This window comes from Gasterosteus aculeatus, chromosome 7 (assembly GCF_964276395.1).
Source record: "Gasterosteus aculeatus chromosome 7, fGasAcu3.hap1.1, whole genome shotgun sequence".
Classification (NCBI taxonomy): Eukaryota; Metazoa; Chordata; class Actinopteri; order Perciformes; family Gasterosteidae; genus Gasterosteus; species Gasterosteus aculeatus.
The window spans coordinates 27,175,432-27,200,640 of NC_135694.1; the positions used below are offsets into that span (position 1 = coordinate 27,175,432).

Genomic DNA, 25,209 nt, shown 5'->3' on the forward strand with positions numbered 1-25,209 from the left:
TGTAGTGTTTGCAGTAATCTCAATTCATAAATGTATAAAATTTGTTTATAATTAATTCATTGGCAAACCACAGTAGTCCATTAAATGAAATTGAGCAAAAACAATTAAAATCCCCACAATGAAATGGAGAAGTATAAAGTGGCATGAAATGCAAATGCATTCTCCGTGAATGAATTCACACCAAGCAGTCACGAGTTGTTACAATGGCTGCTGTGGCATCTTTTTCAACTTATCTGTCAGCGGATTGTCGTTAAAGTCACTTTTTGTCATTGTTGATGGTTACGATTGCATTGATAACGCTGACATCGGAACATCGGAGTAGGATTAATTGAATAAACAGGAGTACAAGAAAGGATTCCTGCTTGTAAACAAGAGATATAAACAATAAAACCAGCAATCCTTTTCAGTTAATTGCAACCAACAACAAAGCATTTACCAATATAGCAGAATGCTTAAAGTGTACAATATAGATTACTTGGGAACTAATCATTGCATTTTTAAGGATCAATTTTGGATGATTTTACCCCCCAAAAACCTAATAAAACATTAGTAGCCCACATTGGTTGCCTGGGAGATGTTCATATGTAGTTGAAATGAATCCTGAGCCATCTGAATAATGGTCGTCGATTTCAACCACATAATTGATGGTGTTTGGTTAATCTTTCTGTGCATGAATTCAAAGTAGTTTAAATAGCTTTGCATTGCAGAGCCTCTTAGGAATAATTAGCTCCTTTCAATCCACATCGCGCTGCCCTGAGAACATTAACTCTTATGGAAGCTGACCCCCCCCCCCCCCCCTCACAATTTTATAATTACGTGTTTTTTCTCCTCCCACATTTTACGCATTTCGGAAGATTAGCATTTTCCATGACAGTTCACTGACGCGACACGTGCTCTAGAGTCGCTTCCTTCGCCTGAAACTGCCTCCGCTCCGTTTCGGCCTTCTGGATCTCACCGGCGAACCGAAAGGACGTGAAACAATACAGTGAAATTCCCTTTTCACTGATCCGCCATTAACGCAAACCCACCAATGGGATGCCGCGCGTCCCCGGCCTGCCCGCCTCCCCGCACGCATCTGATTGGTCGACGCGGCCGTTCGTTACCTTTCCCAATCCGCTTCTCCCCTCTGCAGGGAATAAGGTAAGCTAACCGCGAAGCGATGGAAAAAGGAAAGCTCATTACCGGGAGAGTGGGGGGCGTTAGCCGACTACCAGAAGAAAAACAAAAGCAAAAAGTGAACTCTGTCCGTTAGTTTATCTGTGTTTTATTTAGTAAACCCGTATTCACTCGGAGGAGGAGAGGAAAACACGGAGTACGAGTTGCGGAGGGAGACGCGCAGGTAAGGTGAAGCAGGTGCAGCGGCTCGTCAACCTGTTGCGCACTATTTACAGTCGAAACGGAGAAATGGGTTTTTGCTGATTTCTTTATAGTTCAGGTGTAGTTTAAAAAAAGTTTTAATTCTCGCTGGGAGTAAAATAAACGCCCTTAAAATAAGCTGCGACTCCGCTGTGTGTTGTTAGGAGGAAACGCAAATAGTGTTCATCGTGGTTTGTTCTGGTTTGATCCGCACACAGTAGACACTTTATTTTCTCTAACGTCATTTAATAATTTAGCAGATCTAGTAATTGTTGTTTTGCATTTAAAAATAATTGTTTTATCTTTAGCTTCAACATAAACCCCTCCAGATGTTCTAAATAGTTTATAACAGATTTTAATGAAATGAAACGCTCCTTTTACACCTTAATTGGTTCTATTATTCAGTGTAACCACGAGCTCTGGGGAAACCAACACGGTGACTGATGAAGATGAAGATGACGATGGTTATTTTCAGCCCCGCAATGACACAGCGACTCAAACTGCTGTTTTCACCACATTTAACTGCCATTTTCACAACACGTAACCTGTTGTTTCACAGTGAAAACAACCTCCTTAACCTCACCTCCTCGCCTCCAATCGATACCGGCCCCTGAATTATGCACACGAGGGCCTCAGATGACTGGAACTATGTTTTATTTAAAGTAGGAGTAGGGGGGGGGGGGCTGTGGCAGTGTTGTTCTGAGGGGGGAAACCAGACACTGGTGTTTTGTGCTGTGGCTGAAACTGAAGCACTCATGCGGTGCATTGGGCAGCAGCACACCGGCCCCCTCTGTGCGCCCTGCCGAGTCCGAACCCCCGGGGGCCCGCTGGCAAGACCCCGCAGGAGAAGTGCGCGCCCGCGCACAGACAAGCTCGCACGTGCACTCGGATGCATAAGTTGGCAGTTGTGTGTGTCTGTGTGTGTATACACATGTGACAGCACGAGTCGGGGGTCTGAGGAAAGGGAGCGAGAAACAAAAGAGGGAAGCAGATCGAGGGGGCCACAAAGCTGTGGGCCCTACATGTAAACTTATCCTGGGTGTTGAAACGTGGCCTCTTCCTCAGAGTGTGTGTGTGTGTGTGTGTGTGTGTGTGAGGTAACAGTAGACGTGTGCACGGTAGCGAAGCAGCCCAACCAAACAGAATCCTTTTTTAATGGTGCTTTTCACTTTTGGGACATTTCAGACCTGAGGCAGCGTGATCTCGGGCCCCGGTTGTTCTTTTGAACCGTGCAGAATTCTGCTCGCTGTGCGCGGTCGTTACTCTGATGTTTACATTCTTTCGGTGAACTTTCACACAGCCCGTCTCTGCGAGGATGAACTAACTGGTTTGGCCTTTTCTCTTTTTTTATCGGGGAGGTTAGATCAGGTTCAGATAGGTTTGCAGCTGCAATAAGGAACTTGCTGGAGGCACCAGCCGACAGGGAGACTGTGAGTCTGATTTAGTCAGCGATAGAATCCTTTTATCAAGGAGCCGAATGCTGATAAATCATCATCCCTCTTTGAACTCCGCTGCTCTGAGGTGTTTGAGGTCATCTGGACGAGGAAGCAGCAGCAGCAAGGTGTCACGCTCGTAAAATCCGCTAACAGCTGGTGGTCTCTGGCGTTTCTTCTCCCCCGTATTGGAGGTGTGACCACGTCGTAGTTCCACCTCCTCCTTTGTGCTCGCGTGACGGGAGGTTTTCCCCCGGATGGACGTGTTGAGGAGCGGCGGGGAAGTCGTTTGTGTCTTTGACTCGTCAGGTGCAAGAGGGGATCGTTGAAGAAACCACAAACAAGATTTGGATGGAAGTCGTCTGAGCTGTTTTTTCTCACACACGTGATATTTTAGCGAGACCTAAAGATTTGATTAAAAGGAATACTGAGCGGGCCGCGAAAACACATTTCAGCTTTGTAAAGTCGAGCTGCAGTGTGAAAACTACCCAGCTGACCAAAGTCCGTCGGACCTGTTGTTATAATCAGGGGTTCAGTGGGTAATAAAGTCAGACTATTCAACATGTCAGAGATAAGCTCAACACGCTACACGTCACACTAATGCCTTTGTATTGTGTTCGCATGCGGGCGAGTTAGCGTGAGGATCGGCCTCCCGGTTTGTGAGAGTCGTCGTGACGCAGCGCTCTTGTTTTGAAGGGCGAGGACCTTGGAGAGGTCGATAAGGTGACGAATGCTCCTCACAAACTTGTGAGGTCATCAGGTGCGCTCAGATTGTATGACATCACTGCAGGAAGTTCTCCTCAACCCCCCCCCCACAAACGTGTGAAGTTAATGTTTAGAAACGACCATCTTAGGAGAATCATTTCTTCTATTTATGTAATTCGTGTCATTTGGGGGGAAAAAAGGAAAATGATTTTCAAGTCAAGGTTTATTTGCATATTGTGTAAAAACCTGCTGGCATGTTGCGAAATGATGTATGAGGATGTAGCTTATCTCAACAAAGTACTTCATTATCTCATTGTGGTCAAACCTGAGCTCGATGTGTTTGCGTTTCTTTCTTTTTAATAAAAGCTGTTTGCGTGTGGTAGCCACAGACACGAAGGTGAACAAAGATATCCATAATCACTGTAGTGTGTTGTGGCTTTTGTGCAGAGGTCACCATGACAACACCGAGCTTCTATCTGCTACCCAACCACATGTTTTACCTCAGCAGTTTGTGAAGATCCAAAGAAAAAAAGCCCAATTCCAATGAAATACTAATGATGTGTAAACGATTTGCTTCAAATTATATAAACATGAGGGTGAAGGAAGTTGATGCAGGTTTAAGGCAAAGACATTAAACCAACGTGCATCCGTCATTGTCCTTGAGAGAAAGTAGTTATTAACATCAACAGGCTTCCCGGCTCTCCTTCATCACCTTTTGTCTTGTCTCTTTTACCCGGGTTTGATCATCCTCCTTTTGTCGGGGGAACAGAGAGGCCTCTTCAGGTAGGATAGACGAGAAGGAGACCCCCCCCCCCCCCTTCCCCGGGGGCAGGCTGGAAAGTGTGTGTGGTTGTGTGTGTGTGTGTGTGCCTGTCTTGGTTATCTGAGAGGACCACACCCACACTGTTGTACGGACCCATCAGGACGTGTGTGTGTGAGTAACTTTGGATGGGCAGCGTTTGAACAGGTCTCCAACTCCCTTTTCCTCCTACTATTTTGTTGCTTGGGTGGGGGGGTGGGGGGGGGGGCGGTTTAAGACGGGGAAACATGAAAACCCACCGGTGAGCCGGCAGCACTGCAGAGACAACAAACAAAGGCCTTTTAATGTGCATACAGTCACGGAGTGGGTATCCGCAGAGCGACCCCCCACCTCCTCCCCCTGTGTGACTACTGTACCTCCACAATGCACCGGGGGGCACCGAAAACCGGCCCTGGCCCCGTGCACAGTAATGCGGCCGTGATGCGGACGAATCACAGACAGAAGAGTCATTTGCAGCTGTCCGGACGGGGCAGGAAGTGGAGGCTCGGTGTCCAGTCGCAGCTGAAGTGGCTTCGACTCGGGTCTATTTTCAGTCACGGGTCAAGTGGCTGATGGATAACGGCTCAATCCAGGAACACTTCTGACGAGTAGCGAGCCGGTTGGTTGTTTTCACATTAGATCGATGGTTTCTCCTCCTTGTCTTCTTATCATTGTGACCTGCGTATCTGTGGCCTTTTGAGGACGTCGCCGTGCGATGGGCACTTTTCAAACCACCGTGTCATATTCAATAAATCATTGATCGAAAGAGGAAATTGTCAGACCAAAAAAAACAAATGCAAACCGCAAAAACCACAAGGGTTTTTTTTTTTCACTGCAAGTGCCTTGCGTCATAAGAAAGAATTTTTCCGGGTTACAAAGTCCAGAGTGTGTGCAGAGTTTAATCTCTCTGTGATGTATTTTACAGCCTTTAACCCCGTCCCCCTCCCCTCCATTGCTCTGAGGTAGGAAACCTGCCCTCCCAGCAGTGAGAAAAGAAAAAGGAGCCCATTATGATCAGCGCCTCCTAAAATGCAACACAATGGAGATGAGAAATCACTTGACTCTGATCAGCGCTATCGGGCTCCTGTGACGGTTTCCAAAGCAGGACAATTAAAAGTGAACACAAAGCGTTCAGTGTCTGCAGACCTAAAAAGGGGGGATGGGGGGCGGGTGTAATTATCAGCCCATCAGACTCACTTTGTTCCTCCAGTCGAACGCCGACGCATGTTCTGCTGTCGTGATGTACTGGGGGGCCGAGGAACCGAGAGCCACCGCACGCCGGAATGAAATAAATCCCTTTCTTTTTTTCGTCCTCACATTATTTTGTTAGATTTCCGCAGCATAAAGCAAACTTTGGAAAGCGGTTAAGCAGCATTACTGAGTTTGAGAGACTTATTGGCCTCCGGGGGGGGGGGGGGGGGGGGGGGTGTTTGGCTGCACGCCATTGATCGTCGGCTTCATGGTGTGAATTATGATGGCGCTGGCTAAACGCTGACTCGCATGACGACCTTGGCTAAACGCTGAAGCGGATGATTGGATGATTTCAAAGCGATTGGTGAACACGTCAAAAAGCTGAGATCTTTGCACTCTTAAGTTTAGCTTTTTCCACCAAACCACACTTGAAACTCCCCGTTTGCGTTTCCCCGGGGGCCCAAACCGAGGGCCTGTCACAGTTACTATGGCGCTGGTTTTGTAACAACAGCTGATCAGGGGTCATCGGGTCGAGCTGAAATCCCGCCGTCATCGCTGTGCCACGTCTTTTTTTCTTCCCCGACAGCTCGCGGGTGTTTTGCTTTCGTATCTGACGCAGCAAGTTTTTCCTTTGTGCCTCACAAAAAAAAAATCAGCCTCCGTCCCCAAAGCCGATGGTATAAAGTGCTTGTTTGGACAAAGTGATCTCTGACCAGTAGCTGAGATTACGTGGAAAGCATTTTTTTGGGGGTTGTGTATTTTACAGAAATGATTCACAAAAAAGTTAAAACTGTAAATATTTCAAATCAGCAGAGCAGATCAGGTGAAGCAAACAGTGAACATTGTTTTACCATTGTTTTCTCTGTGTCTCAGGAGTTAGTGGGAAACCGAGAGTAAAACAATAAATAATAATAATTACAATAAATTACAGTATTTTAAAGACCGTGGTATGAATTGGAATTTTTTTGGAACTTGTAAGGACACCTTCATCCTCATCTGCTTGATTATGGATCCTCATTTAAATTAGTTGGCTCATATATGGTATTTTCTTCAGCCGCAGGCAGCCATGTTGAGGGTCCCTCCACACACACACACACACACACACACGCGCATGTCGTTTTTGCAATTCAAATGTCTGGCGCGGCGGCACCGAGCGAGCGCCTGGTCGTGGTCTCTGCGAGGCAGCGTGTCGTGTATCTGGAACCGTCCCTTTCACCGCGCTTAAAGCCTCCTGGCAGCTCGTGAAAGGAGAGATCAGAGGCGCGTCGGTTCACTTTCACCACGCCGAGATCGTTGACGGCGACTCTGGGTCTCCTTTTTTGTCCCATTCTGTCCTCTCGTTCCTTTTATTTTAGTTTTCCTCCGGCATTTTATTTATTCATGGAGACGGAATGTGTTTTCTTTTCCCATTTCAAACCAGTCCTTGTGCAGCTTTCATTATATTCTAAAATGTCCATTCATGGGAAGAAATTGGCTCATATTAGGGTCATCGAGGGGAGCAATAAGGCCTGGCGAGGAATGCTGATGTCTTGGAGCTCAGCGGGTCGTTACAGTACCGTAACCCGGCTTTGTTTCAAGTTCTCATCCCTGCAGGATTAACATATCCAACGTCATTTATGCCAAATGTCGTCCTTGTGATTTAATATAGCGTCTTGGTGGGAAATAATCCGGATGTGTTTCTGAATGTGACGTCCAAGCTTTGTTTCAGAGAGAAATCCAGCCCTCCATTTTCTCTTATGTGAATCTTTTTTCATAACTTTCTTAGAACTAATATCGCCGTGCATCAAGTCCCCATGTTGCTTCATTGTAACCCCACAGGATTATAATCCCTGTCGTGCTCCCTGTGTTCCTTCAACCAGGAAGTGTCCCTTTCTCTTCGCCTGCCATAAAGTACAGCTGTTACTTTTCCCAGCGCGAATATCAATCTTTTGATTATTTCTCTCCGTGGTTCGAGGTGTGGGTGCGTGTGCGAGGCGAGCGGGGCATCGCACGCCACCCCCCTGGAAAGCTCGATCCTTGGATTTGCATGTTTCCTTTTTTCCCGTGGTTGAACCCGAGGGCGGCGCGCCGACGTGTTTGCTGTAGCCGCCCCGGCCCGATAACCCGGCCCATTCCTCTCGCTGTGCCTCTGCCAAACAACCAAACCAGCGATAAGGAGGGGTCAGGGTGCCATGCCGCCATAAAGTGTCAGCTGTTTGCCCTGCTGATGGTTTCTCGTCCCCGTGCTCGCCCAGAGCAGATTGTTTTATTGTCTTTTTTTTAATGTTGTTTGCCTTCTTGACCCTCTCTCTGTGCGTCACGTTCCCTACTTCATGGAGGCTCTTTGAGGCGACAAGATCGCAGCGCTAACGCGTTGTTCGTTAAGCATGAGGACAAATCTGCCTATTAGGATCTAACGTGCAGCTGATGCTGAGGGGAATGCCAATGGCATTCATTTTCAGGTATTTGGTTATATTTAATTGACATATTAAATCTATGACTTGAAGATGGAACCACAAGAATCTGCAGTTTCTTTTGTTCCTGTCTATTTCATTTATGTTGAGGTTCTTCCCTGGATGTTATTGCTAGAAATACATAATCCAACATGTACCATTTCCTCTGCATTGCAGTAGGCCGTAAAAACAAAAAGGATATTGTGATTTTACCGCTGCATCAGTGTAGCACTTTCTAACTCTCGAAGACGAAACATTGTTTACTTTTCACTATTTTCCGACATTAGATCCGAGGTCCCTATATGCGAATGTGTAAAAAAACGAAGAAAGAACCAGCACATATTGTCCGGTCTTTAATGTTTGATAAGTACATTAACAGCTTTTGCCACGGACTCTACGAGGATTAATACATTCATTGTGTAACAATAAATACTTCACGAGGACTTTGCTGTTCTTTACCCAGTTTGTTTTTAGCTTATCTGCTTAACTTTATCTCATGCCGACTTTCTATAAAACGCAACCCGATACGTGCTCTCGTTGATGGTGCCAAATTAATTAGTTAGTCATTTGAATTTTTTTATTTATTTTTTTCATCCGACCGTGTGGCGAGTCTTATCGCAGACTCCCGATCAGGATACAAAGAATAGCGGCCGACTTCTTTACGAAAACGGCGCCTTTACGGCGTGCAGCTCTCGTTCCCCCGGGAGCCCTTGACCTCTGTGTTTGACCTCTGTGTTTGACGCACAGCGTCACGGCGGCCGCGGTGCGTCCCCGGTTCTGTCCCTGCGGGTACTAGCGTGTTCACTAGCGTGTGCGGATTACGAGAGACGAGGCCCGAGCTGAAGGAGACGCTGGGGACCCAAGAACAATAGAGTGTTTTTAAGGATGGACGTTTCCAGTAAACGATTGCAGGGGCTGAGAGTTTTCCCACCTTGGAACAGGAAGTGCGTCATTTGTTATTGTGTGTGTTTCTCTTCCTGCGGTGTTTGTCCTCGGCTTCCAGTCCTCGCTGTCCTCTTATTTTCTCACTTTCGGTGCTTTTCCTCCTTTCACACATTCCGCGTCCTGGTCCCCCGGCTAGGCCGGTGTGTGTGTGTGTGTGTGTGTTTGAGAGGGTCATCCGTCGGGTGACGTCAGGAGGTACCACCTTTTAAACAACATTAACAAAAGTTTGTTTCCTGCTAAAAGGCATCGCATTTCCTCTTAAAGGTGCAGTACCACTGTTCTGCTGTTTAGAACGCGATTGCTTCCATAAACGTCCTTTTTTTTACAATCATCACACATTGGACTCTGAGCCAGAATAATATGTCCTTGTCTTTTAACATACATATCAAAGACCGTAAACGATACTCGGCGGTAACGGTGAAATTGCGTCTCCCCCATTTTTAGACTGAACACGTCTACAGTCCAACAGAACCCCCCCCCATCGCCCACAGCCTCGGACTCTTCTAGGCTGGAGGAATTCCTACAGTATCCAGTTAATAAATTCACCATGACTAGATCATATTGCAGCCCCCCGCTCCCGCCCGCTGCCCCTTGGGGGTCCGTAATACAAAAGTAATTGTCTTCTCAGAAGCCTCTTGCGAGTCGTGGAAAGTGTATCATTCACAGAGTGTTTGGGTTGAAAGCTGCGGGTGCTGGTTAATGGTTGACCAGAAGTGTTTTCTAATACAGCGGAGAATATTATCAATAACGCCCCTGTTGAGCTTTTGTTGCATTTTGTGTGCACGTTTGCAGCGTGCCGGCGTCCAACGGACGGCCCCGGGCCGTCAGCGCGGTCGCTCCATTTCAGCATGTGCGCAACTTTTTTTGTGAAAACACCAGCGTGTAATTAACAAGTCCAAATGTTAATATTGTCAAGTAAGTATTTGGGACAGATCAAGGTCGGAATGCAGAGCTTATTAGAGTGTGACAGCTTGTCTTGATCAGTTAGAGATTTCAGACATCGACGTGACCACTGCCCGGCAACACACAGCCACGGCCTCCCTCCCTCTCTCTCTCCCCCCTGCACGCTCCTAGCAGTGTCTTGTTTTGGGAGGGGTGGGGGGGGGGGGTGTTGACGCACACAGAGCAGTATTAGCATTGCAGACGTTGGTGGTAACGGTGCACAGCGACGTGGCTTTCTCCTTCTCGCCAGCGACCGGCCGCTTGCACCTTTTTTTTAAGAAACCGATCCTCCGATCCCCGAGTTTGATTTTGGATTTTGATGAAGGGGAGAAAGTTTGGCGATGGGTTTCTAGGGGCCTGTACTGTACAATGAGTGAGCGATCAACATAATGATTCACTTTTTAACCAAGACCTTCGTGGTCCGTGGAACGATTTGAATAATACAGCAGATACCTGAAATCACTCGTATGTCTAAGCAGGAGTGGTGCATCATGGGAAGAGTTTAGTTTCCATGACCCCCTCCGTCCAGTCTACGATATCTCCACGAAAGCAGTTTCACGACACCCAATGGATCACAGCTGTGGCGGAAAGGAGATGGCCAGCTGTTTTCAGGGTTTCAGCGAGCAGCGTAAAGGTGCTTCTGATTGAGAGGACAAGTGATGACAGCGATTTCTCCATTTAGCTCAAAGGTTCGTCGACCCATCATCACCTCTATCCGCACACTTGGCGAGGCTAACAAGCTTACTGCTTTTGGCTGGCTACCACAGCATTAGCCACTATTTATTGCCCGAATTTCCTGCTTGTTTCCATCGTCTTCCCCTCTCTCTCCCCCTCTCTCGTTTCCCCTGCCGCTGTTTTGTCCTCCTGTACCTCCTGTGTCCGCGTCCCCTCTCCGTCCATTTCTGCCTTGGGCTTTCTCAGGCGCCTGGTGGTCCGGTCTCGTGGCCGCATGGGGAAGGTCACGCTGGAACACATAATCACCAATGAATGACAAAAAAAAAGAAAGAAGCTGAAAGAATTTAACCCCCCCCCCGTCCATCATTCCTCCCTCACATAAGCCTCGCTAATTATTTTTCTCTCTCTCGTTCATTAGTTTTATAAATACAATCATGTAAGTACCAAAATGCTTCCTTGCCCGACCTTGTTGGGTTTGTTTTTTTAAAACATATGGTCTTCTGCTGCAGTCTCTCCTCCCTCCACCATGACATGGTCCTTGCTCAGTCACCGGGGGCAAAGTGGTCCCCAGCTTATGCTTGTTCACGCATCTCGACTTACTGGGCACCTCTTTTCTGGAGTTCTCTGGAATATCGCTCAATAAATGCTGTTATTATCATCTTAAAGCATCATAAAACTGTTTCCGCTTGTGTCTTTTTTTTAAAGACATCCATCATGATCCTCTCCTCTTTTTACACAAAATGAAATAAAAGAGGCCAGTTCTTCTTATAGCTTATACAATAGCTTAGATTAATGAATCTGATCATTAGAGTTGGTTACCTGACTGATGTCATTACGACTTCCATCAACATGGTTTTAAAGAACGGAACAATACAGACTAACAGTTGTCCAACAGGAAATGAGGCTGGTGGTGGGGGATAGTTAGTCTTTGTGACTGTTTTTTGTTCCTCTTATCTTGGGTGGAGGCTGGGAGGTCACCCATCCACCCACCAGCCCCACCACCATACCCCCCTCCCCCTCCTCCGTCCTCCCCTCCTGCCTTGGCTAGTCTCCATGTGCCGGGCTCGGGGCTTTGGGAATGAATGGCGCCCGTCCTCTGCTCCGTCTTTGAAGCCAGCCAGGAATGCGAGGCCTCTTTTTTTTTCTCTCTCTCTCTCTCTCTCTCTCCCTGTCTCTGTCTCTCTGTCTCTCTCTCTCTGTTGCTCAGGCGGCCGGCGGCGCTAGCAGCTATCTGCGGCGCTGAAATATTCCCGGACGTCATCGGCTGGCCAATCAGTGCCTCCCGCTAGGCAGCTTCGGGTCTCGGTGGGGGGAGAAGGGACTCGCCAGAAGCCTTCTCTCTAATATCTGGCTCTTCCAGTTACTCGGTCCGGTCCCTCTCTAAGAGGAAGAAAGATGCCCTGAAAACTAGCGGAGCATTCAACAAATCCATAGTTCATTTGAGACTTGGGACACTTTTTTTTCCCACATGGAAATCAGGAAGGTCAGCGACTTGCACTCAAAGTCCGGGTGAGTTTTGTACCGGTTTCTTTCTCGCTGTCTGAACTTAGTAAACTCTGAGACAAGCGTTCAGCCTGCAGGCGGAGAACCTCCCGGCTGCCTGGATCCGGCCTTCCAACTTGTGTTCAGCTTCTCCGGCTGTCAGCTTTGTTCAGCTCTCCTGTTGTTGTGGTTTGCGTGTGAGGGTATTTGTCTGGGGCCGGTCACCCTCTGCCTCACCCCCATCCCTCCCCCCCCCTGTACGTTTTGTCACTGCCTGTCCCCTCCATCACTTCCACTTGAGCGCTCCCCTGTTTGGGAGCCTCTCCCTCTCTTTTTGCAGAGTGAAGAGGAGGGCAGGAAACCTTGCAGACACGCACACACACACACACACACACATCAGAACCTGGGTCTTGATAAACACATGGGATCCCCCTTAATACTGTCGTTTATCTCTTTGAATTTTGTTGAATTTTGTTTTTTGTGCATATGCAAAACGACCACCTAGGCTCATCTGCGATTCGGGTGTTTCTCGCGTGTTTCGGGCTCTGCAACCGGACATGACGATACTGGGAGAAAGCTGCTCGTTAGGACTGATTTGGAAAGGAGTTTTGAGTTGTCAGTCAAAGTTGAGTGAGTCCTCATTTGCGTCAGGATTTTTATGTTTGTTGCCTAGAATAACGTTGAGTTGCAGTTGGATTGATGCTGAGGTGCGACTCTGGTCTGAGTGCAAAGCCGGAGTTGATTAGCTGGTTTGTGTATGCATGACCGGTATGTAGCTTCAGCTAGATGACCGGGTCACGGAAAGGCATGCATGTCATGGGAGAGAGAAGATTATACCCACTCTGTCATTACAGTCCGTGCATTAAACCATCATTACCTCCTTTTACGGTATTTACCGAAACTGGAGGAGAAAAACAACTCCTGGATGAGTTCGATGGAACCCACCAGCGACTGAAGTCAAGGATAAAGTGAATTCGTTATTGGCCATTAAAAGGTAAACCCCAGTCAAAACAAATGGCCTGTAGATCCAGAGTGCAGCAGGCCCAAACACAAGTATGTTATCAGTTGATATCGCTTTACAGCAATCTGCCAAACACTTCGGCTTGTTGCACGGATAAATACCCAGTTAATGTTTCCTCAGGGTCGCAGTTACAGTGCTGGTATGGCTGTGATTTAAAGTGGTTTAATCGCGCCCCAGTTGTTGCTTTTGAGCGTGATTATTTGTCGAGAAATGGGTAAAACACAATACAGGTGAAAGGCAAAGAAGTTTTTGCAGGTCTCAGTCCTGTATAACAAAGCCGTACACATCCATCACATGATTAATCCTACCAGATTTCTGGAGCTCCACATGCAATTCCTGACACTTTCCATGCGTGTGCTGCAACTGTTCTCGCACACTATTATTTTTACATTACTGCCATTTTTTTACCTAACACTTAATTGATAGTGAGCGATTAATAATTATTTTCACATTTTCATCTTTGAACTGTTTAACATTATGTTGTGGTAACAATAGTGCTACAAAATGTGCAAAGCAATGATAAGGCTCTTAAGTAAATTCAAAATAAGTATTGAGTGAAAAACATCCCATTGAATAGAGTAACAATTATATCGTAATATACTTTATTGCATAAAAGTTTAAAACCCAAAGTAAAATACAGCAGTCACAATTAGCTCAATAAAAGTACACATTTGCCATTTATATCTAAAGGCATAGTTTATAACTTGTCTTTGCAATTCGTGGAGCATAATCTTTCTCGAGAGGAATTTGACCTAGAAATGCCAGGCAGAGATTTTCTTCTGGTGACTAACTGTTTTCTGGGATCTTCATAGTATTTACGCAGAAAGCGCCTGAAAATATTGTTTTTTGTCTGCAGGGTAGATGGTAGAATATTAGCAGAAGGAATAAATACATTTCTTCTTTGCTAGGGTAGCTCTACCCGACATGCCAAGCTTACAATCTAATACAAACATATAGTGTTTGTGTAAAATTGGCATGCCGTTGCAAAGCAGTCAAAACTGCCACGCAATGCTTTGTTGCTGCACAAAGCCACATGATGCGTTGAGTATTGCTCAGTCACTCCTGTTTATTTTTATTTCTTTTTTCTATTGCTATTTGAACACACATTTTGTTTAACCTTTACACATCTGAGCAGTCATTTTCCACGACAGGCGTGTGAAGCCAGAGTCAAGACTTGATGTTGACAACCAATTTGTTCTGTGTTTGTGTTTCCTCTCCCAGGAGCTTCTAAGGAGACCGTTTCAAGAGACTTTGAACACACCAAACGGAGGCAGGAAAATGAGTTAAAAAGTGACAAGCGTGATGGACAACCTGATGCAAATGGGTTGGTGGTAATTTCCCCGGTTTCACCCAGAAGACACATGCATCAACGTAGAAACACGTACGTCATACTTACGAACCCCGGCCTTCCCTTCCTGCTATCCGCCCCAGTCCTCCATGGATTCCTACAACTTACACTTTGAGAGAATGAGCAACGTGGACCTGCATCCTCTGAGCCTGCCTGTCAGCCGGCTCTCCCCAGCCAAGTCCAACAGCAGCATTGCCGACCAACTCGCCCACCAACACCAGCACGGCAAAGGAGACTCGGCGTACAGCTCTTTCTCCGGCGGGTCCACCGCCCCGGACTACCCGTCGCCTTTTCTCCCGGACGACCTCCAGTCCAGCTCCTTCAGCCACTATGCTGATCTTAAGTACGTGAAATCTATATACCATCCGACCAAGGCTCTGCAGTCCGACTCAAAGACCATGGACCAGCTCTATCGCTCTGTGGAAGCCATCTCACAGCAGTATCGCAACAATACCAGCGCAAGCGTGAACCTCCGCAACCAAAACGGCTATGACGGTCTCTACACCAACAACAAAGCTCTCTCTAAAAAAGAGAGGCCTTCGGGGGCTTCGTCCCACGGTGCCTACCCACCTGTCTTTCCTCCTCCAGTCCCAGTTCGCCTGGATAGTTTTACAGCCACAAAAAACTTGGAAAACAGCAGGGTCCACCATCAAGGTTCTGAGTTTCAACCCCAGCAGCCGCAGCCTCAAAAACCGCCGAAACTCGCCAACCGCCTCCATGCACAGCACCGTGGTCTGAACACTGAGGCAGTTAACCCAGACACGGTTAAATCCAGCTTAAATTCGGACCCGGTGTACTCCGTTTGGAGGGGCCCTCCGCAGCAACAGCAGCAGGCCCAGCAGCGGTCGAGCTACCGGACCCACCTGCAGGCTCACGATCAGACCAGGCCGCCGTTGAACCCGGAGTACATTTTTATCACAGACAGCAAAGCCGCCTCCGAGCAGCAGAATGTGGCAAACCTCCCGGGCCGATCGCCTCCCCGGGGCACGAGCCAGTCCGAGCGCCCGAAAGTCAGACAGCCCTCGAGCGCCGGGGGGTGTGACGGAGACGACCTCGGCAAGTCCGGTGGCAGCAGTGGCCATTTTGAGAGTCAGCGCAAAAGGGCGCACTCGGCACAGGATCGACCAGGTCCAGAGTCGCCCCGAGATGCCGGCCCGTGGAACACCGGTGAGAGTTTAATGAACAGTAGCATCCAGCACAAAGGTCAGTTCTACTTTGTCACGGGAGTGTGTAAGGCTGAACCTGGAGCGAGGACGCACTCTGCATCCGTGTGCTCCACCGGGCCGGAGACACACCGGCTGAGCGAGAGAGCGCGATGCCACAGCACAATGGACGATTTGTTTAGACCCCTCCAGCAGAGCTCTCGCTCTTCCAGCGGCTCAATTCCACAAGAGAGTCAAACTTTCACCTCCCGGAGCAAGGCGCTCTCATCCAGAAGCCAGGATCAGGAAAATCATCGACTGTCCTACATCTCGACCGGGTCCTCTCGCAGCGTCAACGCCTTGGAAGACCTCAACATGACTCAGAGTCGAGATATCGGGCGCCACACCGCCAATAACCCAATATTCTACTGCGGACCTGACGGAGACTGTCCACCGCATTCAACCAAACAGACGATGGAGGGCACCCCGCCGATAAGCCCCGAACAGCCCAACTACCACAAGAGAGAGGAGCAGGCAAAGAGAGGGAAACGGCAGCCCTTGATGGATGTAGCCAGCGAAAGGATAAACAAAGAAACCACCCCGCTCTTGTACCACCTCACTGGAGCCAGCAGGGCAGCGGTGCAGCCCAAAAAGAATGTTGATTCTTGTACGAAAGGATATGAAGCTATCGCAAACAGAGCGGGACGGGAAGACGTGGCTGTTGAAGGCGCGGAGAGCGCTCCGAATGGTGACGCAAGCAGCAAAGGCCGAGGGGAAGGTGTCCCGGTCGCCTGCGGCACTCTGGACGACTCGTTTAAAAAGTACTACAAAGAGAAGCTGAAGGACGCGCAGACAAAGGTCCTGAGGGAGACGTCGTTTAAAAGGAGGGACCTGCAGCTGTCATGGCCACACCGAATCAGGCCGAAACCCGAGCTGAGGCCCACAGTGATTCACACCTTCTCCCCGTCACAGGACTCCGAGACTTCCACAGATACTCTCACTCCCTCTGTGACCTCCGAGGAGCCCGATAGGGTCACCGTAAAAGAAGGAGTGCGGGAGAGTCGGGAGGAGGGGGACAAAGGGACCGAAAAGGACAACGGGAGACCGGCGAACGTGGCGCAGCCCCAGGTGGCACGCATCGGCGGGAGGAGGCGACTGACCCAGGACCAGAAGAAGATGTGCTTCTCCGAACCGGAGAAGCTCAACCAGCTCGGCGGGGGCCCCGTCCACTCGGCGTGCCTCTCCTTTGGCAACGAAAGCGAGGGAGAGGAACGTTGGCAGGAAGGAGAGCAGGGGCTGGTCGCAGCCCGGAGGAAGATGTTTGAGAAGAGAGGTAGGGCCCTTTCGGCCTCCAGCGCTTCAAAGACAAACTTAAAGCATCTGCAGCAGAAGGCCCTGGTGGAGTACATGGAGCGCAAGACGGGCCAGAAAGTAGCCGAGCCACAGCAACCAGTGCCCCCGACCCCATCTCCATCCAGACACAGGCATTCTCTGGGGGAGAAGCCCTTCGATTGGGTTCCCAGACCTCCATCGGGAAATCCTGAAGGCAACAACGACAAGAAGAAGCTCCACAGACCCCATTCTGCGGGCCGCATCCTCGACTCCTCCGCCAGCTCCATCAGGTACGAAGAGAGAAGCTGAGCCAGAGAGCAGGAAAATCTGTGGTGGTTTTTGCTTTATGGATGAAATCAATTGAAATTGTTTTTTTTAAATTCCAACAAAAACAGGTACGCCCAGTTCTTCTCAGGCCAGTCGAGTCGGAGGGAGAGCCAAGGTCCGTCTCAGGGGAAGTCCGCCTCAGTGGAGAGTCTCTTGGACCAGCCTGAACCCCCTAGTTTCTTCAGGAGAAGATCCACATCCACACCACAAGCATTTCAGGTAAGTCCGTTCAGATTCAGACGATTAAAAGACACTTTAAAGTCACCATTCTGCAGCACAAATATATGAAATGAAATAATCATTGCAAAAGCCAGTCAGAAGAATATCTGTGAAAGAAGACAAGACATACTTTGCTATATGTCAAGTGTAATTCATGTGTTGCATTTGGGATTTTCTTCTGGGTCTGTAGGCTATCGACTATGAGGAGGATCCATTTCCAGTTGACACTATGGAAACCCCGAGGTATTTACCAGCACTGCACTATTTTGGATAGGTTTTAGGTTTGGAGAGCCAGAGCCAAAGTCAGTGTTCGTGGTTGCAGACTATAAAACCTCTGCTTGATTCATTGGTGCACGGAAATGTCAACTCCCACCTGCTCCAGCAAACCAGCATTTCTTTAAAAGAGGAATGCAGAGGCTCTTCAAGAAGCCAGGAGACATTTTCAAGGCCTATTTCTCAGAACTATGTTGTGAATTATAGAAATATCAAATTGTTATTGCTGGTTTTAGAAGTTTAAAAATTTACCTGGCTTGTATAATATTTTTTGACTTTTTAATAATAATAAGCAATAAGTTGCCCATGAAAATGTTAAAAGTGTTGCTTTGAGCATTTTTGGATTTCATTCAAATTTCTATCATTTATATCGATTGATGGTTTTTGTTTCCCACTTAAGTCCCCAGACGGACGCCGCCGAAGACTCCTTTGTAAAGCCGGCCCCTGACCTCCAGCAGCGGGTCCGCGTGGTCTCACAGAGGGGAAAGTCCATGGAAGAGCTCGGGTCGTCAAAGTTGACAGGACCCTCGGCACTGAGTAAAAGTTCTGAGCAGCTGGATCAACTTCTGAGGGATTTCACTCGACCGGTGGGACCGGATCGGGACATGAGGGGCCTTTCGCTCTTTGCCGGAGTCAGAGAAGCCGCTGGGCGGGACCAAGGGAGGAGGAGACCAAAAGTAACGGAGCAAGCGGACAAAGAACCGGAGTTTGTTGGTCAGAACAGCACTCAAGTGCAGACACTGAGCCAAACCCGGAAGATGTCTCTGTCAAATGAGAACTCCGAACCGGGCGAGGAAGCCCCAAATAATTCAAGTAGATCCACCTCCCCGGCCCCCGGTCCCTCGACCCGTGCCAGGGTCCCTTCCGGATCTCCAGGTTCTCACGGCCCGGTCACAGATGACTTCAGGTCCAGCAGACCGCCCAGCGAGACTTCGGCCGACCCACCTTCCCCCAACTGTCTAGAAAGCAGTGAGAGGGAGATCAAATCCAGCCCGCCCGCCCCCACCGAGACAAAGCTGCCTTGTGAAAACGGGCTCAGCTTCGGGTAAGATCAGACGCAATGTCAATGCGCCAGTGAAATAATTTGGTTATTTTAACACACCACTCTTTTTCACAACTTGTTGCCATCATTTGACTACAGCACCATTTGGATAACTAAAACACACTCAAGGCGCGCTGCTGCTGCTGCTTTTGTTTTTTTCGGTTTCTGCATATTCGTAATTTGGGCGGGTGTGGCTGTTAACCTTAATTTGCGTAACCTCCGGCAGAGTCGGGACTTCGCCGTCCGCGACCGAAACGGAGCGAGAGCAGTCGGTGGACGAGCCGAGCAGCGAGGCCCCCGATTCGGACCAGGAAGTGTCTTTGAGCTGCGGGGTCACCACCGATCCGTCGCTCTGGATCCTCCCTCCGGAGGAAGGGACCAGGGAGGAAGCCTGCCCCTCTCCGCTGACTGACGTTTTCGACGACGAGTCCAGCAGCCCGGCCCCTCCAGCGCAGACAAGTGGACCCTCTGTGTCCCCCCGCACCTTCGTCTCCGACGCGGACGTCACTCGGCGGGTGGAGGCGGAGGCGGAGGAGAGTCCAGAAACGGAAGATGAGAAGTCGGGAAACACCCGGGAGGTGGAGGAGAGGGGAACACCGGGGGGAGAGACGCGGAGCCCCGAGAGGACTCGGTGGGAGGAGCTGGTGGAGGCGGTGGTGCGGGCCGACCAATCGCTGGCCAGAGTTCTGTACCCACTGGCCAATCGTAAGACGGCACTGATGCTGATGGAGCAGCTGCTGTCAGAGGACACGCTGCTGATGGAGGAGCACTACAAGAAGAAACAAGAGCGGAAAGGAGCTGCGGAAAGGTAAACCACGATGTCCTGGACCACAACGTTTAAACAAAGCCAGAAAAGACTGAGCAATCTTTCCTTAGCGTAGAAAGATTATCGGCCCCGCTTTATACATTTCCCCAGATTCATGGCTTCCCGTCTTTTCAGGTGACTGTAAGTGTGAAGACTTGCACTCTATATCTATATCTCTATATACACAGCTGTGAAGATTGAGATAATATTCCACATACAACTAGTTTGGAATTGGAATAGTGTTTTAGTTAATTCGGCTTCCTGCCTCTGTGTTTCTCTATGAAACTTGATGCTATTTTTCCGATGACCTTTTGTTGCATGACAAGCACAAACTCACCTGGCCATCACCTTTCCGCTTGTGTAAGCACAGAGAAGACGCGAAGAGAATGTGCCGCTGCGTTTTGTAATACATAATCAGGAGCGCAGTGTGCGTCCTGTGAAGACCGTATAAGTGGCACATTAACTGGGTGCACAAGCGCTGACTCGACCTAAACTCGCGCTTCTCCTTTCAGCGCCGAAATGGCCGACGGGGCCGAACCTTCGCCTCGTCCTCCTGACAGCCCGAAGCCGCAGCGCACAGACCTGCCGAGCAAAGCCGACGTCGCTGAGAAAAAGGTGAATATTTGTTTGGGGGGAGGGGGGCGGTCTTTGTCCAAAGCAAAAGTAATGTGGGAATTCTATTCATTTCAAACCAAATATGAACCATAATAAATTGGCTTCGACATGACCGAGCGAAGCTCAGGTGCAGACAAAATGTCTTTACTAATCTGTATAAAAGGAAAGCAGACAGGAGAAAAGGACCCATGAAACACAAACCCCAGTGATGTCATATTTATGCCACGCGGTTGGTATAGGTGGACTCAAGATAGTTGCGTGTTTCTTATCACATGATGTACCGTCTGCCTCTTATCAGTATCTCCCGCTTGGCTAATGTTTAGCTTAGATAGCCCCCCTCACCCCCTCCCTGCCCGCCTCCCACAGTCATTCTTGATATAGTGTGCCTTTATTCTACTGTAAATATGAAATGATGACTAAGTCGATTTACTTAATTTCCCTGTTTCACACCACCTCCCTTCACGTTTACCAGCTTCTCTTAGTGGCGTCCATCAACGAGCGCCTGCGTTCGCTGGAGGAGACGCGCGGCGCCCTGCAGGCGGACGTCCAGGAGAACCTGGCCCACGGGGACGCCCTGGAGGCGCTGGTCCGGGACCGCTGTGTGCCGGTGGAGCTCGAGAGGTACAGCCTGTTCATAGGAGACCTGGAGAGGGTGGTCAACCTGCTGCTGTGCCTCTCTGCTCGGCTGGCCAGGGTGCAGAACGCCCTGAGCACGGTGGACCAACACACGGACGCCGAGGAGAAGGTGAGCAACCCAAATCTTCCGTCCTCGTTCGCTGGATTCCCACAGATCAGGGTTTTGTGGGTCCCTGTCAAGATTCCTCTTATTTATTTCCGTACAGCTATGATACACAGGTCGCTAAAGTTAAATAAATCCAACATCCGCGCGTATCAAAGCAGCTTGTTTCTGCATCTGCCTCTCAGTGGAGAGTTGTTTATACTGTGCACGAATCCATCCATGTTGGGGGTTAAAGGTCAACCAAATCAGATAATAAATATGTGGTTAAATTGTTGCCGTTATTTACTGCAACACGCTGACGAGCTTCTGGCGAGAAAGAAGATGGCCGTGCGTGTTGGAAGTGCGCGGCTGCTCCCGTAGGCCCCTCAGCTGTGCTGCCGCTCTGTTTGCTTTAGAACAGCAAACAAAGGCCACTTGGAAAGAGTTTAAGGGCGACTTAAAAGGGTCACGCTTTACTCCCTGCGTGGAATTCCAAAAATGTTATCTGTGTTTAATTACCATTTTCCTTTTCTTATCTGTGTTTAAACCAAAGATTATTATATAGAAGTAGTGTGACAGGACTATGTTTTTTTTTTTTTTTTTTGACAGAGTTGACACACCGGGAAATTAAATTATTATCCTTGAATTCCATCGCGCTGACATTCATTAAAATATGTTTGCTGTCAGTCATCGGGCTCTTTAATTCAAACATGGAGAGTTGTGTCACGGGATCCGACTCGGGCTCTGTGCCTCGCTTTGTTCCGCCTCTGAATATCCCTCTTCCCTCCGTTTCTTCATGCGTCACGCTATTTACAGCATCAATTCGTGTTTGCATGGATGCATTTGATTTCCAGATTAATCCCTGAAAGGGCGCTTTGTCACTCTGTCCATCTGTGAAAGCCCGGCTGAAGGTGCTGCATACTGAGAAGCTGTTGGAGGCTCATTTGTTTTCCCGCTGCTATCAGCAACACTACTATTTACACTGACTCACCGAAACTGGGGCCCGGTTTCGATGACATTTCTATCCACCCTGCCCTCTGTTGACATATGGTAAAACTGCCCCCTGGCTGTTTGGAAATAGCATCTTGCCATTTTTGCCGGCTTTCTTATGACATCAAAAGAGATGTTACCTATTGATTTTAAAGCAATAAAATATGCTATACAAATGTTTGACTTTTCTCTCTGCAGGATGTTTACTTCTGCATTTGATCGTGGGCTTAGTCCTCTGCCAAAAGTAATGTGGATGTGACACGTTGACTGCATGGGGTCTAACCCGTGGCCTTTACTCTCTGCCCCCTCCCCGCACCTAGCAATCTCTGGACAACCGCCACCGTCTGCTGTGCAAGCAGAGGGAGGACGCCAAAGACCTGAAGGATAACCTGGACCGCAGGGAGAACCTGGTCTCCAGCTTCCTGGCGCGCCAGCTGTCCGCCGAGCAGCTGCAGGACTACCGGCGCTTCGTCCAGACCAAGGCCTCGCTGCTCATCCGGCAGAAGGACCTGGAGGAGAAGCAGCGGCTGGGAGAGGAGCAGCTGGAGGCCCTTTCCAACAGCCCCAGTCGGTAGAGGGAGGAGGCTCGTCCTTCCCTTTCTCTCGTTGGAAAACGACGCGTGGGGGGAGTTCCCGGGCTGCACTTCAAAGTAGTCCGGCTGCTGTCTGAAGAGCACTCTGGTATCCATTTCTGCTTCCCGGTTGAACCCGCTGCTCCTCTCGTACTGCACAGACCACGCGAGAGATGAGCGACGAAGCCCGTTCAGACTAAGCCCCCCCGCCTTGTTGCCGCCTTGCGCCCCGACGTTTGACTCGGAGCAGAGGATTGTTGAGACCGCCGTTGTCCCTTTTGTGTGCCTTGTTGCAGCTGCGTGGACGGTTTGCGTCCCCTGTCCAGCGACTGTCCTCGTGCTTCTTCAGTAAGATGTTAGTGCGAAACGTATTTGCACGTGGAAAACCTGTTATAAGCTTTAAGAATGTATTTTTGACCTGCGAGAAGGCTCCAGTGGAAGAGCGCGGGCCGAGAGGGGGCGTTGTGCTGCGTCGAGTCGGTGAACTGTACAATAGATGTAGACGGTTTCATCTTTTTTCTTTTGCGAATGTTTTTGTTTTTAAATGTTTTTCAAATGAAGGCACTATAAACCAAAAAGGGTGAATGGAAAAAAAAAAGCACTTTGTAACAATATGTGAATGCACATTTCTTCAAATCAGAGTCAAGTCATTTAAAAATGAAAGCCTCACTTCATCCCTTCTAAAGTTTGGTCATTCATTTTGAATAGCAATGTTAAACTAATCTTTTGCTTTTTAAACAGGACTGTGTCGAAATAACTTTCCAGCTCATTTCATACTTAATGTTATTAAGTCTTAATGATTTCATGCTGGAACGCCTCCTTGTGAGGAGGCGCTAAACCGCTTTTAAAGAGGATTATAAGTAAGCAACAATTCTATCACTCAGTATTCCCTCCCGATGCCCCTTCGGCGCCCACGTGACCCGTGATACTTGAAACACTTTTTTAACGTAAGAGGAAAGCCCACAACCTTCACTTCAGGTGTCTTAAACTAATTCGCTATCCTCTACCTCCACCGTTCAGCCCCGTTTAGACATACGTAACCTTTTTAAGTTCATTTAAATTCACACTTTGAAAGAAGACTCCTGAATCAAATCACTTCCCCTCTAGATGGATTCATTTCTTTGTACTCAATCTTCAGCCAGAGGAGTCGGTGATGTGAGCTGTTGCTTTACGCCAGTTAATGTGCAGAATGTGTGTATTTGTGTGTGTGTGTGTGTGTGTGTGTGCGCTCAAAATAATGAATGTCTTAATTTGTGTAGAGACAAAGTTATTGAAGGAAGAACTCCTCAAAGTCATAAAGTGATCAAAATGTTACCGTCCCCTCTTGGCTGAGAAAAAAATGTGTGTTTGTGTGTGTGTGTGTTTGTGAGTGGTATTTATGTTATAATGACCACAAAGCGCCGAGAGCATCGCGAGGAACCTCTAACCGTTAAAAATAAGCATTCCTCACTAACAAAAAATACAAATTGTAAACGCTTTTACGTTAAGAGATTTTCAGTTCCTCCTTTCTGCTCCACCCGAACCCCACCCGCCCTGCAACGTATTCCCTGGCTATTTACGGCCCTGTCCGTTTCCGTTTGCTAAACAAATGCGTGTGTGTTTTGGCCTTTGTGCTGACGGGTTAGAAAGAGTCGCGTTGGTCCTCGCAGCCTGCTGGAGTCCCTGAAGCATGCAGCATCTCGCTCCCACAGAGGAGCAGCACTTCACTCCTGTCAATCAATCAAAGCAGTGTTGTGTTGAGGGTGGCAGGAGAAACGGGCCTGTTTTTTTTGTTTTTTCTTTAAAGAAGAAGAAGGATTAAATAGTTTGGCCTGTTTCGCATGCGGGAGACGTGTGACATTGATAAGGAACAGGATGTGTCTCGAAGCCAAGAGAGAAAGACATAATTCAAGGAGTCTGAGCCAGTGGGAGGACAGCAGATTTCTAAATCCACATTTTCTGCTCCATTTCCCACGCGCGTGTTTTCCGTTGAGAGTTTGAGTTTGATTTTTTTTTTTTTTCTTTTGTGCCTGTTTGGAGTTTTAAATTCCATGATGTTTGTAAAATTGTGAATAAATGAAGCTCTCCCGCTCTGGCCGGTGTTCCACATTTCACTTATTTGACCACAGTGACCTCGCTGTGCTACAAGTTGAGGTCAATATTTATGCAAAGAGTGATTTATGCTTTGTGCTCCTATATAAATACTGAAGGCGTGGGAAGAGGTCACATTAAGTACGTCTGTCACATTACTCCTCACAAAGCGGCCCCGTTTTAAAAGCCTTATTTTGTCTTCGTAATTGAGGCTCGTCTCTGCCCTCTGCAGGCGAATCCACATACTGCTGCTGAGAGTCTGGTGCAGCTCACTAAACAATTATAACCAGGATCTTAATCTACTTTTTTGGAAGTGGGATTTCTTTTATTTTTTTTGTCATGTCATTGCACCGTATCAAATACTGACATGTTTCATCACAAAATGAGGCCGCTTAGTTTAGCATAAATACCATAAACAACTAGCCGGCCTCTGTCCAGTACCTCTAAAGTTGTCTAATCCACATGACACATCTTGTTTGTGTGGTTCTTTTTAATAACTGACCAAGTTGCAGTACAGCAGCAGCAGGACTCGGTTGTCGTCATGGTAACCACAAGACTCCAGGAAGTCACTGCTCCCAGCCAGGAAAAGGTTTGGGTCATAACATTCACAAATGATTTTCCAAAAGATTAAACTAACAAGATATAAAGTGTTTAATTTGCTAAGCTAATTGGCTCCTGGCGCTGCGCGAGGAAAATTATCTATGAAAAACAAAGACTAAATGATGTGTTTTAAGGGGATTTATTCAGCATGTTCTTCCTCCTCTCCTCTTTCATG

The 25,209-nt window shown here is 48.3% G+C and overlaps 1 protein-coding gene across 3 annotated transcripts; it reads left to right on the forward strand.

Moving 5' to 3' along the window:
- The first annotated feature begins 952 nt into the window (after positions 1-952).
- shroom1 (shroom family member 1) lies at positions 953-24,438 on the forward strand. 3 transcript variants are annotated; one of them, XM_040179984.2, is made up of 9 exons: positions 953-1,339; positions 14,203-17,093; positions 17,199-17,349; positions 17,540-17,592; positions 18,023-18,667; positions 18,891-19,472; positions 19,982-20,084; positions 20,557-20,829; positions 22,113-24,438. In XM_040179984.2, exons 2-9 carry the CDS (start codon positions 14,419-14,421, stop codon positions 22,365-22,367), a joined length of 4,737 nt encoding a protein of 1,578 aa, XP_040035918.2. In that variant the 5' UTR covers positions 953-1,339; positions 14,203-14,418; the 3' UTR covers positions 22,368-24,438. The 3 variants fall into 3 exon arrangements, with proteins under 3 accessions (XP_040035918.2, XP_040035921.2, XP_040035919.2); XM_040179987.2 differs by having other exon boundaries at positions 1,031-1,140; XM_040179985.2 differs by lacking the exon at positions 953-1,339 and adding an exon at positions 11,503-11,987.
- The last annotated feature ends 771 nt before the right edge of the window (positions 24,439-25,209 follow it).